The 18,840-nt window shown below is 46.9% G+C and overlaps 1 protein-coding gene across 8 annotated transcripts in view; it reads right to left on the bottom strand.

The window, feature by feature from the left end:
- The window catches only part of LPCAT2 (lysophosphatidylcholine acyltransferase 2), a 92,818-nt gene that overhangs the window by 52,221 nt on the left and 21,757 nt on the right, over positions 1 to 18,840 (bottom strand). For all 8 annotated transcript variants that reach the window (XM_056526314.1, XM_056526310.1, XM_056526312.1 and 5 more), the window contains 4 exons: positions 11,791 to 12,008; positions 11,286 to 11,398; positions 8,886 to 8,946; positions 3,457 to 3,515 (listed from right to left, as the gene is read on the bottom strand). In XM_056526314.1, coding sequence (XP_056382289.1) covers positions 3,457 to 3,515; positions 8,886 to 8,946; positions 11,286 to 11,398; positions 11,791 to 12,008 — 451 coding nt within the window. The remainder of the gene's footprint in view (positions 1 to 3,456; positions 3,516 to 8,885; positions 8,947 to 11,285; positions 11,399 to 11,790; positions 12,009 to 18,840) is intronic.

The raw sequence follows: 18,840 nt of genomic DNA, 5'->3' as shown, positions 1-18,840 counted from the left end.
AAAAATTCCCCTGCCCGGTGCCTGGAACTGCATGTCCCTGGCGTCGGGTGATAGGAATTACACATGCCTGTATGGGTTGCTTTCCCTTTGTATGAAGCAAGAGAAAATCGTATTCAGCTCACCATTGAAATTCGTTGCTCCTCTTGACAGGTGTTGTACGGATGGCCGTATCCTGGAGTTAAACAAAAGAGGACAAAAAAGGGGGTGTGCCTCCAGCTCTTTCCAATGGATTCTACATCGTGAGCAATAAAATAATAAACTTTAATTGGTCTGCATTAAAAGAAATCACGCAAAACAGCATGATAGACACAGGTAAAAACAAAGTACAGTGAAATGCCAATTTCTATTACCTATGTCTGCCACACTGTTTTCCGTGATTTTTTTATGCAGACCTATTAAAGTTATGATTTTATTGCTCACGATGTAGAACCTATTGGAAAGAGCTGGAGGCACCCCCATTTTTTGCCCTCTTTAGTTTTCATTTGTATACATTTTATTTGCTGGACTCAAAAGTGTGGTCTTCTGCACTACTGAGTCTAGCAAATGAAACATATACAAGCAGGAAGCAGCTAATCAGCCAGTGACCACATTTGGGCCATTGAAGTGAATGGGTCCTGCTGCAGTGCATCACAGTAAATGTCAGCCACCCTGTATTGCTGTGGGATGTCCCGGTACAGGATATGCATCCCACAATCCTATCAGCTTGAGTCCCTGCATGTCCCCAGGGCTCACCTGTAGTGCACCCCCATAATATAATTAGTTGTACATGTACATGAACGTAAAGGACCTTTGATATGGTCAACATGGTTGTTAGTCACATGATAATGGTTTTCACATGTTAAAGTCACATGTTTTGTAACCCACAGAGCACCAATTGACCAGATGACCAGCAGCTAGCCTATGGGCTCTTTGCTCTGCCCCTCTTTATAAGAGAAGGTGGTACTACCATCGCTCTCTTAGATCCTGAGGTCAAGTCCAGTCCAGTCCAGACGTCTCAGAGCTAGTGGCCAGCACATCTGGAGGCCTCAAGTCTAAATTGCAGCCACAAGTCAGTAAGTCAAGTCATCTCTGTCTGCTGTCACTATCTTCAGTCAAGTCTATTATAGTCAGCGTGGCTGCGCTAAAGTCTGTCAAGTCACTGCAAGTCCCAGCAATCTGCGAGGTCCCCTGTGTTACTGGTCATCTCTCTGGGATCCTGGCCTAGCTGTAAAGGCTGTACCATCTGTCTACCTCAGTAAAGCTACCGTTAACACTGACCTGGCCTTGGAATCTTATTTTCATTGCCTAACTAGTACTAGCGGTGCTACCGTTCGGGTGGTTCTCGGTTAAAACCACGACCTGGCGTCACGAACATTTAGGGGTTAACACCATCTGCCTCTGGGCTACAACATCTGCCCCATTTACCTCTCATTGCACCGCTGTGGCTCACCACAGCTGTATATATCATAAATGCAGTGACCTTATGCTGAGTTCACACATATCTTTTTTTGGTCAGTATTTTGCTCTGTACTTTTAACTAAATCCAGGAGTGAAACTGACATAGGGAAACTATAATGGAACAATTTGTACTTTTTTCTGTGTCAGATCCACTCCTGGTATTGGTTACAAATACTACACAAAATATAGAAAAAAGTAGAAAAAGGCCAGCACGGCTGAATGAAATCTTCAAAACTTTATTCACGAATCCTCGTTAAAAACCTTAATGGTGGCAGAAAGACACGGACATATACAAAAGTAGAAATATTGCACATGGAAAAACAGTCCCAAACAAGGCTGACGTGTTTCAGGTTGCTATACCCTTACTCATAGCTTGCCAATACTCAAATGAGAATGCCTTATATACTGCAAGGCCATCCCTTCCATTAGGAAGGGGAGGGACATCTTATGTCAGTGTGCAATCCAACACAAGTAAAACCAGGAAAATACATGTATCATTAAAAAACTCACATATAAAATCCAATAGGACTATATAACAGCTATGAGAAACAAAACAAATGATGGACTTTTTAGTAATGTAGTATTAAGTCCGTCTTGTTATTCAGGCCATGCGGATATGTACAATTCAACAAGTAAATCCACATAATCTCTCTATTATGAAGAATGCGTATAAGATCACCTCCTCTTTTACTTCTTTTGATTTTTTCAATGCCATAAAAACGCAAGGACGATATGTCTGAATTATGTTTAAGAAAAAAATGTTTTGAGACATTAGACATGCTAGGTATCAAAGGACCTGCAGAATGCCTGATATGCTCCTGCATTCTCTTTTTTAAGGTGCGTTTAGTGCTACCTACATAATCCATTTTGCAAGTAGTGCAGGTGACTCTATATATTATGAAGGTACTATCACAGTTAATAAACTCGCGAATCATATGGATTTTACCATCTATTGTACCTTCTATTTTATTGCCCTTTGTTGCATAGGGGCACACCACACACCTTGCGTTACCGCACTTATGGAAACCTTTAATTTTCAGCCAGGTTGACTGCTCCTCCTCTACACAAACCATACTAGGAACAAGCAGGCTCGATAGAGTTGGAGCACGTCGGGCAGAAAACCGGATCCCTGGTTTGTCTGCTGTCACTATCTTCAGTCAAGTCTATTATAGTCAGTGTGGCTGCGCTAAAGTCTGTCAAGTCACTGCAAGTCCCAGCAATCTGCAAGGTCCCCTGTGTTACTGGTCATCTCTCTGGGATCCTGGCCTAGCTGTAAAGGCTGTACCATCTGTCTACCTCAGTAAAGCTACCGTTAACACTGACCTGGCCTTGGAATCTTATTTTCATTGCCTAACAAGTACTAGCGGTGCTACCGTTCGGGTGGTTCTCGGTTAAAACCACGACCTGGCGTCACGAACATTTAGGGGTTAACACCATCTGCCTCTGGGCTACAACATCTGCCCCATCTACCTCTCATTGCACCGCTGTGGCTCACCACAGCTGTATATATCATAAATGCAGTGACCTTATGCTGAGTTCACACATAACTTTTTTTGGTCAGTATTTTGCTCTGTACTTTTAACTAAATCCAGGAGTGAAACTGACATAGGGAAACTATAATGGAACAATTTGCACTTTTTTCTGTGTCAGTTCCACTCCTGGTATTGGTTACAAATACTACACAAAATATGTGTGAACCAAACCATATTTTGACTTTCACTACAGAATACAAGCTTAGGCAGCAGCTTACATCGCTCTGGAGAGAGGTGGTCCTATATTTTTTTGGGAGGGGGAGTTAAACATTAAATACATTTTAACAGCATTTTTAATGACAAATTCAGGTCAGGTTTCACTCATCATCACTTGTCTATATTGCACAGAGGCCTGTACAATCCTGTTAAATGACAAGGAGATTCCAGACTGAAAGAATTTTCCATTTATTATGTACAGTTCGTATTTGCTCCAGGCTCATTTTATTAAACGGACTATATGGTTCAGCTATCATCCTTCCCTACTTACCAGAGTGTTGGGATATCGAAGAACAATAGGCTGAACAGGCACCAGGGGAAGAAATGCACCTAGAATGTAAAAAAAACTGTAAATTGGGAGCATGTATTGCCAACATGTCATAGCACTAACATTGTAACCATTGTCCTCTTTATAGTAATATTTATTTTGCTTGTGAGTAATTCCACAGAGAAGCAAGATGACACATGTATTTACAAGCATAGTTTACTGTAACAAGACTATATAACATGTGCCTGAAGGTCCAACATTCCTCTGCTCAAATAATATTCAACTATAAACCCCATGGGACCATGCAGCTATCATAACATTTAGGGAGGAGACACATCCTGGAGAGATGAACGCAATTCAAGAATAACAGCAGAAGTATTGTGAAGAAACAGGTACAAAACATCTCAGGGCTGTGGAAATGAAAAAAAAACTACTTGTCCAAGGGACTAAAACGGAGCACAATCTACTTGTCCCTCATGACAATCCACCCGTCCTGGTACAAAAAATAATTTCAACCAACGTCCCCTCATCAGGTAGGTAGGCAGGTAGGGCTCCCCCAGTAGGTAAATAATGCCTCAGATAGATATGTCCCCCCAATTGGTAGGAAGGTAGGGCTCCCACAGTAGGTAGGAAAAGCCTCAGATAGATATGTCACCCATCAGGTAGGCAGGAAGGGCTTCTTCAGTAGATACACAGGGCCCCAGATAGATAGGTCTCAGATCAGGCATTGGCGGAAATCATTTCCACAACCCTGTTAATGCTTAATGCGTGGTGTGAACGCTATAGGGTAAAATGACTTATGTTCAATACAGTGGTATGCTAGTATATGTAACATATAAAACCACCCCGCTCTGACGTGTGGATGGTATGCCTGTGGGGGATGTGTGCATGAGGGGGACACGTGCATGGTATGCCTGTGGGGGACACGTGCATGGTATGCTTGTGGGGGGACGCGTGCATGGTATACCTGTGGGGGGACACGTGCATGGTATGCCTGTGGGGGGACACATGTATGGTATGCCTGTGGGGGACACGTGCATGGTATGCCTGTGGGGGACACGTGCATGGTATGCCTGTGGGGGACACGTGCATGGTATGCTTGTGGGGGGCGTCTGCATGGTATGCCTGTGGGGGACACATGCATGGTATACCTGTGGGGGACACGTGCATGGTATGCCTGTGGGGGACACTTGCATGGTATGCCTATGGGGGAAGCATGTATGGTATGCCTGTGGGGGACGCATGTATGGTATGACTGTGGGGGACACGTACATGGTATGCCTGTGGGGGACACGTGCATGGTATGCCCGTGGGGGACACGTGCATGGTATGCCCGTGGGGGACACGTGCATGGAATGCTTGTAGGGGACATGTGCATGGTATGCCTGTGGGGGACACGTGCATGGTATGCTTGTAGGGGGCGTGTGCATGGTATGCCTGTGGGGGACACGTGCATGGTATGCCTGTGGGGGACACGTGCATAGTATGCTTGTGGGGGACACGTGCATGGTATGCTTGTGGGGGGCACGTGCATGGTATGCCTGTGGGGGGATGCGTGCATGGTATGCCTGTGAGGGACATGTGCATGGTATGCCTGTGGGGGACATGTGCATGGTATGCTTGTAGGGGGCGTCTGCATGGTATGCCTGTGGGGGACACGTGCATGGTATGCCTGTGGGGGACACGTGCATAGTATGCTTGTGGGGGACACGTGCATGGTATGCTTGTGGGGGGCACGTGCATGGTATGCCTGTGGGGGGAGGCGTGCATGGTATGCCTGTGGGGGACATGTGCATGGTATGCCCCCACAATCTACTTGTCCCTCATGACAATCCACCCGTCCTGGTACAAAAAATAATTTCAACCAACGTCCCCTCATCAGGTAGGTAGGCAAGTAGGGCTCCCCCAGTAGGTAAATAATGCCTCAGATAGATATGTCCCCCCAATTGGTAGGAAGGTAGGGCTCCCACAGTAGGTAGGAAAAGCCTCAGATAGATATGTCACCCATCAGGTAGGCAGGAAGGGCTTCTTCAGTAGATACACAGGGCCCCAGATAGATAGGTCTCAGATCAGGCATTGGCGGAAATCATTTCCACAACCCTGTTAATGCTTAATGCGTGGTGTGAACGCTATAGGGTAAAATGACTTATGTTCAATACAGTGGTATGCTTGTATATGTAACATATAAAACCACCCCGCTCTGACGTGTGGATGGTATGCCTGTGGGGGATGTGTGCATGAGGGGGACACGTGCATGGTATGCCTGTGGGGGACACGTGCATGGTATGCTTGTGGGGGGACGCGTGCATGGTATACCTGTGGGGGGACACGTGCATGGTATGCCTGTGGGGGGACACATGTATGGTATGCCTGTGGGGGACACGTGCATGGTATGCCTGTGGGGGACACGTGCATGGTATGCCTGTGGGGGACACGTGCATGGTATGCCTGTGGGGGACACGTGCATGGTATGCTTGTGGGGGGCGTCTGCATGGTATGCCTGTGGGGGACACATGCATGGTATACCTGTGGGGGACACGTGCATGGTATGCCTGTGGGGGACACTTGCATGGTATGCCTATGGGGGAAGCATGTATGGTATGCCTGTGGGGGACGCATGTATGGTATGACTGTGGGGGACACGTGCATGGTATGCCTGTGGGGGACACGTGCATGGTATGCCCGTGGGGGACACGTGCATGGTATGCCCGTGGGGGACACGTGCATGGTATGCCCGTGGGGGACATGTGCATGGTATGCCTGTGGGGGACACGTGCATGGTATGCTTGTAGGGGGCGTGTGCATGGTATGCCTGTGGGGGACACGTGCATGGTATGCCTGTGGGGGACACGTGCATAGTATGCTTGTGGGGGACACGTGCATGGTATGCTTGTGGGGGGCACGTGCATGGTATGCCTGTGGGGGGATGCGTGCATGGTATGCCTGTGAGGGACATGTGCATGGTATGCCTGTGGGGGACATGTGCATGGTATGCTTGTAGGGGGCGTCTGCATGGTATGCCTGTGGGGGACACGTGCATGGTATGCCTGTGGGGGACACGTGCATAGTATGCTTGTGGGGGACACGTGCATGGTATGCTTGTGGGGGGCACGTGCATGGTATGCCTGTGGGGGGAGGCGTGCATGGTATGCCTGTGGGGGACATGTGCATGGTATGCCTGTGGGGGACAAGTGCATGGTATGCTTGTGGGGGACACGTGCATGGTATGCTTGTGGGGGACACGTGCATGGTATGCATCTGGGGGGATGCGTGCATGGTATGCCTGTGGGGGACATGTGCATGGTATGCCTGTGGGGGACACGTGCATGGTATGCTTGTGGGGGACACGTGCATGGTATGCCTGTGGGGGACATATGCATGGTATGCTTGTGGGGGACACGTGCATGGTATGCTTGTGGGGGACGCGTGCATGGTATGCTTGTGGGGGACACGTGCATGGTATGCCTGTGGGTGGCACGTGCATGGTATGCTTGTAGGGGGCATGTGCATGGTATGCTTGTGGGGCATGTGTGCATGGTATGCCTGGGGGGATGTGTACATAGTTTACTTATGGGGAAACGTGTAGGACAGCCCAGTGAGGGAACAAAATATGTGCGGGCTGCCAAGTGCAGCCATAGCAAGAACAGCTGTTAACCCCCGTACTCAGCCCCTGACTGCCCACTGCTTCCGGCAGGCATAACAGACACCGCCGCAAAGAGAGGGTGAAGGTGCTGCCGGGCAGGAGAGGACGTGCCTAGTGCAGCAACATGGAGCACTACAACGGGTACTCCAGAGCACCTTGGTCCTGGTTGAGGTGCACGTGAATTCTTAAGGCATTTAGCCCTGCTTGTCTGTGGGGTGACGAGCGATACAATTTCCACATCCCTGTATCTATATCACAGTTGAACGTTCATTTGTTCCCTCTGGGAAGGAGAGGGGTAAGCCACAGCCAGACAGCTCTGGCACCAGCTTATCTCTCCCAGAACAAAAGAGTCTTCTCTCCACTGACATCTACTGGTGGAGAGTTAAGAGGCTGCCCTACACCTTATGAAGTTGGCCAGCAGTGGTTTCACCAACTTTATTATAAGGTGTATGGGCACCTCAATAGAAGGCTGGTAAAATGTCAAGGATTGTGAAAAACAGAGTCTTAATGAATGTTGTCAAACTGGATAAAAACTTATGACTTCAACTCTATCATGTAAAAGCTTAAAGGGAACCTGTCTAAAGCTTCATATTGTCCGAACCACATGAAACTTAAAATAGGCCTGGGTTCCTTTATTTCAACACGCTATGATTAACACATTTTTCAGAGTCAGTTTAAAGTTGTGTATGGAAGAGAACAAAGGTCAAGGAGACAGCTCTCTGACAGCATCTCCCTACCCCACTGGGCTCTGTCGACAGGTCTCATAAAGGACATCTGTAGTGCAATATAACTTATCCCCTACCCAAAGGATAGGGGATAAGTTATAGATCGCGGGGGGTCCGAGCGCTGGGGCCCCTCGCGATCTCCTGGACGGGGCCGCGGCAATATGCTGGAAAGGGGGTGTTCTGTCCCCGCATGATGCGGCAGCCTACACCCCCCCCCCTCCATGTACCCCATAGAGATACATGGAGGGGGAGTGTCTGCTGGGGACGAAATTGCACTTCCTGCAGACTGCTGCGGCCCCGTCCAGGAGATTGCGGGGAGCCCCAGTGCTCGGACCCCCCCAAGATCTATAAGTTATATTGCACTACAGATGTGCTTTAATATCTGTGTGTATGGGGCTGTCAAGCAAACCATGTAGAGTAGATAGAAGCCAGTGGGATGCCACCTTTTTTACTTTTTGCTCCATTCCCAATATGATTTTTCAGAAGCTCTGTAGAATTTCACAGTAAATCATAGCCGGGTGTAATAAGGGAGCCTGGGTCATGCTGTCTGTGGTTTGGGGAGCTTAAAGGGGTACTCCACCCCTAGAGATCTCATCCCCTAACCATAGGATAGGGGATAAGATGTCTGATCGTGGGGGTCCAGCCACTGGGGACCCCCACGATCTCGGCTGCGGCACCCCAGACATCCAGTGCATGGAGCAAAGTTCGCTCCATGCCGGATGACTGGCGATGAGGGGCAGAGGCTCGTGATGTCACGACCACGCCCCGCTCATGATGTAACAGCCACGCCTCCTCATTGCAAGTCTATGGGAGGGGGCGTGACATCCATTACACCCCCTCCAATAAACTTGCATTGAGGGGGCGTGGCCGTGACATCATGAGTGGGGCATGGCCGTGATGTCACGAGCCTCCAGCGCTGCATCCGACGCTCTAAATGAACGCTGGGTGCAGCAGGGATAGGAGATTAGATGCCTAGGAGCAGAGTACCCCTTTAAAGCTTCTGACGGGTTTTATTTAATCATTATTAAAGAAGAATACCCAGAGATAAGATTATAATATCTTACCTGGTTTAAAGGAGATCAAACAGGAACGATTTGTACATGTTCCTTCAGGAAATATTAAAACCTATAAAGTAAAAGAGATTTTGGCAAATGTGAAAATACAGATATTGATCATCGTGATTTTTGACTTAAAGAAACTGGTATTTTGCATATATTTGTGGTGTCCCGATACTGTATTCCATTCCGTACCTTGTATGGTGGTCCCCAGAGTCAGAGTTACTATGTTCAGGTAGTGTCCCCCAGGTGTAAAGGTGATTGACAGAAGTATTGGACCAATTAGCTCTAGTCCAGCCCCTGCCCATATAAGGGAGCTGTAGCCAATTATGGCTCTCTTGGGTTGCTGCTCTTGTGGATGCCGGACTAGCAGGACGGATCTGCACAACTTTCAAAGGCAAGCTTGGCCAGAAAACCTACTGGCCTCAGTCTAAACTAAACCGTGAGTTCTAAACTAATCCCCACTAAAGCTAGTGTGACTACTAGACCGCAACTAAATCTCCTAAATCCAGTGGAACAGCGCATATCAGTCTAAGGACTCTAAATTGCTTAAGGTCCCAACCACTGTCAATCCCTAAGAGACTTTGCATGTATAGAGACTGTTCCGGTTATGAAGCTTGCATAAAATCTTCAGTAAAGTTCCAACTGTTTTCAGCAAACTCTCCGATTGTGGACATTCAATTATTCTATACCTCCCTATCGCTCTTGGGAAGGGTGGTGGTAGGACAAGCATTACAGAGGAGCCCTCACCCTGGCGTCAAATAGAAAGGGTTAACCAGACACCCTTTAGTCACCGCACAGCTACACCCCATATACCCTACTCCCCCAGGCTATCACATATTTATGGGATATCATTGGGTATTTCAGAAATGTCTGATAGATGCTGGTTACACCTCCAATGGAACCCCCATTCTCCACATAGATGTGAATATAGCATAGGGGTTTGGTCTGTTTTTCCTCACACTAGTTAGCCTTTAAAAGAAGTGAAGTGCACATAACTATAACACGCAACTGATTTTGCTTCCCACTGATTTCAATAGGTAGGAAAAAATGCAGCAGTAAATAAGACTGCAAAATGCGGCACGTGTGACCCTACCATAAGGGTTTATATACACGTACAGTATCCTGCATATATTTTGAATCTGAAGATTTGAAGCCGTGTTCAGTTAATTCATTTACATAGAATTCTGCAGCATAACATCTGCAGCTTCATATCCTGCACATCAGGTTACATTCCCTTTGTCTAAAGGGTTATTTATTACATTTACAACACTATCTAGTAGGCACTGTCAGTAGAAGAATTAGGGGCCATAAATTAGATCAGCGTGGCAATCCTTAGCTTTGACCTGAGCCCTCAAGATCTTGTACCATACAACCTCCTTCCAAAACTCAACACTATACAGAGTTAGCTCCTAGGGTTTCTACCAGGCCCCTCTATTACCTGTAAGGTCACATCCTAGACCCAGTCTCACAAGAACCCATTACAATTTAAATTCCTAGGCCTTACTAACAGAATAAGGGTACCAGTCTCCTACAAAACTTGTTTAACCCCCCCCCCCCCCTCCGCCTCCTACCCAGAACTGGCATGTCTTGCAGCTCTAACCAAACACAAAATACTCTCCCCATGGTTTAAAGGGGTATTCCGGCCAAACACATCTTATCCCCCATCTACAGGATAGGGGATAAGATGTCTGATCGCGGGGCCCGCCGCTGGGACCCCCGTCATCTCCGTGCAGCACCCGCATTCTATGCAGGGCTGCGTCTCCAGTCTTGGAAACTTCTTTGTTTCCGGGACTGGAGACGTAACATCACGCCATGCCACCTCGTGACATCACACCATGCCCCCTCCATTCATGTCTATGGGAGGGGGCGTGATGGCCATCATGCCCCCTACCATAGACATGAATGGAGGGGGCATCATGTCACGAAGGGACGTGGCATGACGTCACGTCTCCAGTCCCGGAAACAAAGAGGCTTCCTCCAGCCATCCTCCAACAGTACCCAGACTGGGCCATCTATTCCCACTGCCCAGCAAGCTAACACTTTACACTATAACTACTGCTAAACACTATAAGCCCCAGACCACTAATGACTGTTAGCTTGCCACCTACACGGGACATATATGACAAATTCACATCTTGGCAGAGCAGCCCTACACAAGCATCAGCTTGCCCTCTTAGTGGTGACCTCCTCCTAAGCTCTGCACAAGCCTCAGCATCATATTTTCTAACCTTCAATCGACCACCTCCTAGACACCTCTCTACCTCCCTACAGAAGGACCAACTAGCTGCTACCTGACACTACAGTGCACCTTTGTGGGAGTTCAGTGACCACCAAAGTGTCGTTGAACAAGGTACGGTGGGAATGTACAAACATGTCTGTCTCAGTTACAAGACAAAAATTTCAAACCTGGGGCCATTCGCCTCCTGATGTTGCTCTCTTTGTTATCTCATTTATTGTATTTCGCCGAGAATCAGGATCAACTCGGGATACTACTACAGGCTGTAGGGCACGGAGAATACCTGCAAAAAATAATACTATAAAATATGTCTGCCACTCGAAGATCAAATCATCATATACCAAAGATACTGCTAAACAAACATATAAACATTCACAACATGCCCAGCTGTACACATACAGTACAATTCAGGGACTGTTGGGAACCACAATATAGCAGTATGCATAGGCCTTTAAAGATGAGTATAAGAAAAGGGAATGCTTTTTTTTGTTTTAGAAACAGCGCCACTCTATCATTTGACTTGGTCTGAGCTGTAATACAAAACTCAAACCACAGTCAAGAGTGGCAGCATTTTCGTAGAAAAGTAAACCCTTTTTTTCTAATTGAAGAAAATTCAGTTAACTTAAATAACTGATAAATAAAACATGCAAAAGAAAAGAGCAAAGAGTCACTTACTGCCAAATATAGGCACTGAAACATTTTCTACTCTGGATACTGTTGACGGCATCCCCGATGCGATAACTGCAATGCCATCAAAGAAGGAAGAGTGTGGAGCTACAACACATATTGGTGCTTCCAAGCAGCTTGCAGGTTTTCCAATGACCCTGACATGAAATCCCATAGAAAAGTAAAGTAGGCGTCCAAGGTAGCTAAGAAAATGTTTTGCAATACTCCTGAAAGAGATTTTATAAAAAATCATTTTAATTCTCTCATAATATAATACTGTCATTAAAACATTTCATAGAGATACGTGAGAAGTTTTGCTCGGTCAGGGTCTGGTTGCTAAAACCCCACTGATCTGTAGAAGTCCCTCTCAGTGTATACTATATATTTTTACTTTTAGATTTGTAAATTACTTCTATTAAAAAATCTTAATCCTTCCAATAATTATCAGCTGCTGAAGTTGAGTTGTTCTTTTCTGTCTGGCAACAGTGCTCTCTGCTGACATCTCAGCTTGTCTCGGGAACTGCACAGAGTAGAAGTGGTTTACTATGGGTATTTGCTTCTACTCTGGACAGTTCCCGAGACACGTGTCATCAGAGAGCACTTAGGCTGCTTTCACACTATAAAAATACCTCCATTATAAACGCCCGTCATAAAAATCTTGAAAAACGTCCGTTAAATGGCCGTTAGAAAATCCCATTATAGTCTATGGGATTTTTCTAATAGCCGTTTTAACCCGTTATCGCCCGTTATTAATAACAGCCGTTATTTTGTGACGGGCGATAATAACTTGAGAATTAGTGTATGCACAATTTCTCCCCATTCAGACTATAATGGGATTTTCTAACAGCCGTTTAATGGACAATATTCAAGATTTTTATGATGGATGTTTATAACAGAAGTATTTTTATAGTGTGAAAGCAGCCTTAGACAGAAAAGGACAACTCAACTTCAGCAGCTCATAAGTACTGAAAGGACTGAAAGATTTTTTTAATAGAAGTAATTTACAAATCTGAATAGATTGGAGAGGCTCTTACCACACTGGTTACCTGCGACCTGAGCTACCCAAATAACACCTATACCTACGATGTCAAACAATAAATACAATAGTAAAGAAATTGGGGCTCAAGATCAATGAATAATCAACAATATGGTAACAATATAAATAGTGGTGTACAGGGCCCTTGTAGGCCAGCTGTACCACAGATGTCTGTATAAAAGCAGCAGTAAGCTGGAGCAGCAGTGAGCAAAATTCAGTGGACACAGAATGCAATACCGGAGTAAGCAAATAGAGTACACTACCGGTAAGCGTTGGTCTCAATGAGGTCCAGGCTCCCTGGGCGGGGAGCGTGCCGCTAGAGACTCAGGTATGCTGTGGCAGTAGTGGGCTCACTCGGGGAGGACTGCAGCGCTTCTTTTGTGGATGTTTGGATGGACAGGCAGCGTCCTCTTGGCAGGGTAATGTGCACCTGTCCAATATGAAACAGTTGTGGTAAAGGGTAGAAGCGCTGTATCCTAAGAAAAGGAACTTGGTATTGTGGTACTTGTGGTTATGGCTGTGGCTGGACAGGTTTCAGGTCCCCAATAAGACCTTTCCTCAGCAGCTAGACATGATAATGAAATGGTCATTTCTTAAAGTAAATATAGTTATAACTCCTCCCTTTTTTGTGGGGGGGGGCGTCGCATTCAATTAGTAGAAAAAATGTGGAAAATGTGGTTTTGGTTTGAGAATCTGTATGAATAGAATTGAGGGTATTTGTTGGAGAGTGAATGTTTCAAGTGAATATAGAATATTATAAAGAACACATAGAGCTGATAAAGTGGAATAAATGTAGAGCGAAAATGTGGAAAAACTGAAATGAGAAAAAGACAATATGTCTATTGCATATATAGACAAATATGTGACTGTGAGGATATTATAAATGTATGCTAAAATATGGTTGTGATTGAAAATTGTGTAATTGTATACCAATATATAAGTGAAATTTAAAATTAATATAAAAAATATATAAATATATAAAATTTATTCTGTTTGTAATATACAGTGAGGGTAATCATACCCAGTGGATACATAATTAGATGTGTGTAGTGTAGCTGCCCAAAGCTACTCATAGCATGAAGTGGGATTGAGTTAAAGTGGGGGAGGGGTCCCGATCAAGAACAAGTCGGAATGCTGATAAGTCAGGCTGTTCATATCAGCACTCCGACTTGTTCTTGATCGGGACCCTTCCCCGACTTCAACCCGATCCCACTTCACGCTATGAGTAGCTTTGGGCAACTACACTACACACATCTAGTTATGAATCCACTGGGTATGATTACCCTCACTGTATATTACACACGAACCTAATAAATTTTATATATTTATATACAGTGGTCCCTCAACATACGATGGTAATTCGTTCCAAATGAACCATCATTTGTTGAAACCATCATATGTTGAGGGATCTGTGCAATGAAAAGAATAGGAAGTTATACTGACCTGTCCCCGCCGCTCCAGACCATCACCGCTGCTCTGGATGTCGCCCTCCATCGCTGTCGCTGCGTTCCCGGGGTCTCACCGCCGCTCCGGACTGTCTCTGCTGCGTGGGATCATCGCTCTTCATCGCCGTCATCACGTCACTGCGCACACCGCTCCTATTGGATGACGGGACGGCGTGCGCGGCGACATGATGACGACAAAGGAGAGCGACGGCGATGCAGGGGATCCCGAAGCGCCGGGGACAGGTGAGTGATCGTCACCGGACCACAACCACGGGGCAAGTTAAATGGCTATCCGGCAGCAGCTGAAGTAGTCAGCGCTGCCGGATAGCAGTTTATGCGATGGTCCCGACATACAAAAGCATCGTATGTTGATGCTGCCTTCAACATCCGACGGCCTCTGAGAGGCCATCGTATTTTGAAATTATCATATGTCGGGGCCATCGTAGGTCGGGGGGGGGGTCACTGTATTTTTCTATTTTTTTATATTTATTTTTTGTTCCACTTATATATTTGTATGCAATTACATCATTTTGATTCACAACTATATTTTAGCATACATTTATAATATTTTCACAGTCAAATATTGAATGCGACGCCCCCCCCCCCCACACACACACAAAAAGGGAGGAGTTATAACTATATATACTTTAAGAAATCACCTTTTCATTATCATGTCTAGCTGACGAGGAAAGGTCCTATGGGGGACCTGAAACACGTCCAGCTACAGCAATAACCACAAGTACCACAATGCCAAGTTCCTTTTCTTAGGATACAGCGCTTCTAACCTTTACCACAACTGTTTTATATTGGACAGGTGCGTATTACCCTGCCACGAGGACGCTGCCTGTCCATCCAAGCATCCACAAAAGAAACGCTGAGGTCCACCCCGAGTGAGCCCACTACTGCCGTAGCATACCTGAGATGGCTGAGTCTCTAGCAGCAGACTCCCTGCCCAGGGAGCCTGGACCTCATGGAGACCAGCGCTTACCAGTAATGTACTCTATTTGACTATTTGCTTACCCCGGTATTGCATTCTGTGTCCACCGAATTTCGCTCACTGCTGCTACAGCTCACTGCTGCTCCACTGTGAGATGGCCGAGTCTCCTGCAGCAGGCTCCTTGCCATGGGAACCAGGATTGACACACGCACCAGTTAGGGGTCATTACAGACTTCTTTGACATTGTTATAAACTATCACAAGCCGGATATACTTTCGGCACTAACAGTACTGTTATCATATACATCTAAAGGAAAAGTTTACTTCTCACCTGGATTACAGTATACTTAGAACAGTTATCCAATACTCTCGGATCAGTATTTATCTGAACATTTCTTCACATATCCAGGCTACCTACATTTTATTATGGTTATTTCTTATCAATTGTATATTTAATATGTCATTTTCTTAATTATACCGATTTTTTTATAAGTTACATATTCATTGCTTTTACACACACAACATCTGTGGTCCATCTGACCTACAAGGGCCCTGTAGGTCGCACACCACTATTTATATTTTTACCATATTGTTGATTATTCATTAAATAAATACATTTATCCAGTATTCATTGACCTTGAGCCCCATGTCACGATGCCGGCTGGCAGGAGGTGGATCCTCTGTGCCAGAGAGGGATTGGCGTGGACCGTGCTAGTGGACCGGTTCTAAGTCACTACTGGTATTCACCAGAGCCCGCCGCAAAGCGGGATGGTCTTGCTGCGGCGGTAGTGACCAGGTCGTATCCACTAGCAACGGCTCAACCTCTCTGACTGCTGAAGATAGGCGCGGTACAAGGGAGTAGACAGAAGCAAGGTCGGACGTAGCAGAAGGTCGGGGCAGGCAGCAAGGATCGTAGTCAGGGGCAACGGCAGGAGGTCTGGAACACAGGCTAGGAACACACAAGGGAACGCTTTCACTGGCACAATGGCAACAAGATCCGGCGAGGGAGTGCAGGGGAAGTGAGGTATACATAGGGAGTGCACAGGTGAACACACTGATTAGAACCACTGCGCCAATCAGCGGCGCAGTGGCCCTTTAAATCGCAGAGACCCGGCGCGCGCGCGCCCTAGGGAGCGGGGCCGCGCGCGCCGGGACAGGACCGACGGAGAGCGAGTCAGGTACGGGAGCCGGGGTGCGCATCGCGAGCGGGCGCCACCCGCATCGCGAATCGCATCCCGGCTGGAGGCAGTATCGCAGCGCACCCGGTCAGTGGATCTGACCGGGGCGCTGCGGGAGCGAGAGTGTAGCGAGCGCTCCGGGGAGGAGCGGGGACCCGGAGCGCTCGGCGTAACAGTACCCCCCCCTTGGGTCTCCCCCTCTTCTTGGAGCCTGAGAACCTGAGGACCAGATTTTTATCTAGGATATTGTCCTCAGGTTCCCAGGATCTCTCTTCAGGACCACAGCCCTCCCAGTCAACCAAAAAGAAGGTTTTTCCTCTGACCTTTTTGGAGGCCAGTATCTCCTTTACAGGAAAGATGTCTGAAGAACCGGAGACAGGAGTGGGAGAGATAAGTTTAGGAGAGAAACGGTTGATGATGAGTGGTTTAAGAAGAGAAACGTGAAAGGCATTAGGAATACGAAGAGAAGGAGGGAGAAGAAGTTTATAAGAGACAGGATTAATCTGGCACAAAATTTTGAAAGGACCAAGATAGCGTGGTCCCAATTTGTAGCTGGGAACACGGAAGCGGACATATTTAGCGGAGAGCCATACCTTGTCTCCGGGAGAAAAAATGGGGGGAGCTCTTCTTTTCTTATCAGCAAACTTCTTCATGCGTGATGAAGCCTGTAAGAGAGAATTTTGGGTCTCTTTCCATATGGTGGAAAGATCACGAGTTATTTCATCCACAGCGGGTAAACCAGAGGGCAAGGGAGTAGGGAGGGGGGGAAGAGGGTGACGGCCGTACACCACGAAAAATGGGGATTTGGAAGAAGATTCAGAAACTCTGAAGTTATACGAGAATTCGGCCCATGGTAGAAGATCTGCCCAGTCATCCTGGCGGGAGGAAACAAAATGCCGTAAATAATCACCCAGGACCTGGTTAATTCTTTCTACTTGCCCATTGGATTGAGGATGATAAGCAGAAGAAAAGTTTAATTTAATCTTGAGTTGTTTACAGAGAGCCCTCCAGAATTTAGACACGAATTGGACGCCTCTATCCGAGACGATCTGCGTGGGCAACCCGTGAAGACGAAAAATGTGTACAAAAAATTGTTTTGCCAACTGAGGCGCAGAAGGAAGACCAGGAAGAGGGATGAAATGTGCCATCTTGGAGAATCGATCAACGACCACCCAAACAACAGTGTTGCCACGGGATGAGGGTAAGTCTGTAATAAAGTCCATACCAATCAGAGACCAAGGCTGTTCGGGAACAGGCAGAGGATGAAGAAGACCAGCGGGCTTCTGGCGAGCTGTCTTATCCCGGGCACAGACAGTGCAGGCTCGCACAAAATCCACAACATCCGTCTCCAGAGTCGGCCACCAATAGAAACGAGAGATGAGTTGCACGGATTTCTTGATGCCCGCATGACCTGCGAGATGGGAGGAGTGACCCCATTTGAGGATTCCGAGGCGTTGGCGTGGAGAGACGAAGGTCTTCCCTGGAGGAGTTTGCCTGATGGAGGCTGGAGAAGTGGAGATCAGGCAGTCAGGAGGAATGATGTGTTGCGGAGAGAGCTCTACTTCCGAGGCATCCGAGGAACGAGAGAGAGCATCGGCCCTAATGTTCTTATCGGCAGGCCGAAAGTGAATTTCAAAATTAAATCGGGCAAAGAACAGAGACCACCTGGCCTGGCGAGGATTCAGCCGTTGGGCAGACTGGAGATAGGAGAGGTTCTTGTGATCGGTGTAAATAATAACTGGAAATCTTGATCCCTCCAGCAGATGCCTCCATTCCTCAAGTGCTAATTTAATGGCTAGTAGCTCTCGATCCCCGATGGAGTAGTTCCTCTCCGCCGGAGAGAAGGTCCTAGAAAAAAAACCACAAGTAACAGCATGCCCGGAAGAATTTTTTTGTAGAAGGACCGCTCCAGCTCCCACTGAGGAGGCATCAACCTCCAATAGGAAGGGTTTAGATGGGTCAGGTCTGGAGAGCACGGGAGCAGAAGAAAAGGCAGACTTGAGCTGTTTAAAGGCGTCTTCCGCTTGAGGAGGCCATGACTTAGGATTGGCATTCTTTTTGGTTAAAGCCACGATAGGAGCCACAATGGTGGAAAAATGTGGAATAAATTGTCTGTAATAATTGGCGAACCCCAAAAAACGTTGGATAGCACGGAGTCCGGAGGGGCGTGGCCAATCTAAGACGGCAGAGAGTTTGTCTGGATCCATTTGTAGTCCCTGGCCAGAGACCAAGTATCCTAGGAAAGGAAGAGATTGACATTCAAACAGACATTTCTCCATTTTGGCATAAAGTTGATTGTCACGAAGTCTCTGAAGAACCATGCGGACATGCTGGCGGTGTTCTTCTAGGTTGGCAGAAAAAATCAGGATATCGTCCAGATACACAACAACACAGGAATATAAGAGATCACGAAAAATTTCATTAACAAAGTCTTGGAAGACGGCAGGGGCGTTGCACAGGCCAA

This window comes from Hyla sarda, chromosome 6, assembly GCF_029499605.1.
Source record: "Hyla sarda isolate aHylSar1 chromosome 6, aHylSar1.hap1, whole genome shotgun sequence".
In the NCBI taxonomy this organism is placed as follows: domain Eukaryota; kingdom Metazoa; phylum Chordata; class Amphibia; order Anura; family Hylidae; genus Hyla; species Hyla sarda.
Note: the sequence above shows the minus strand (reverse complement) of the source record. Positions and strands in the feature narration are given on the sequence as shown.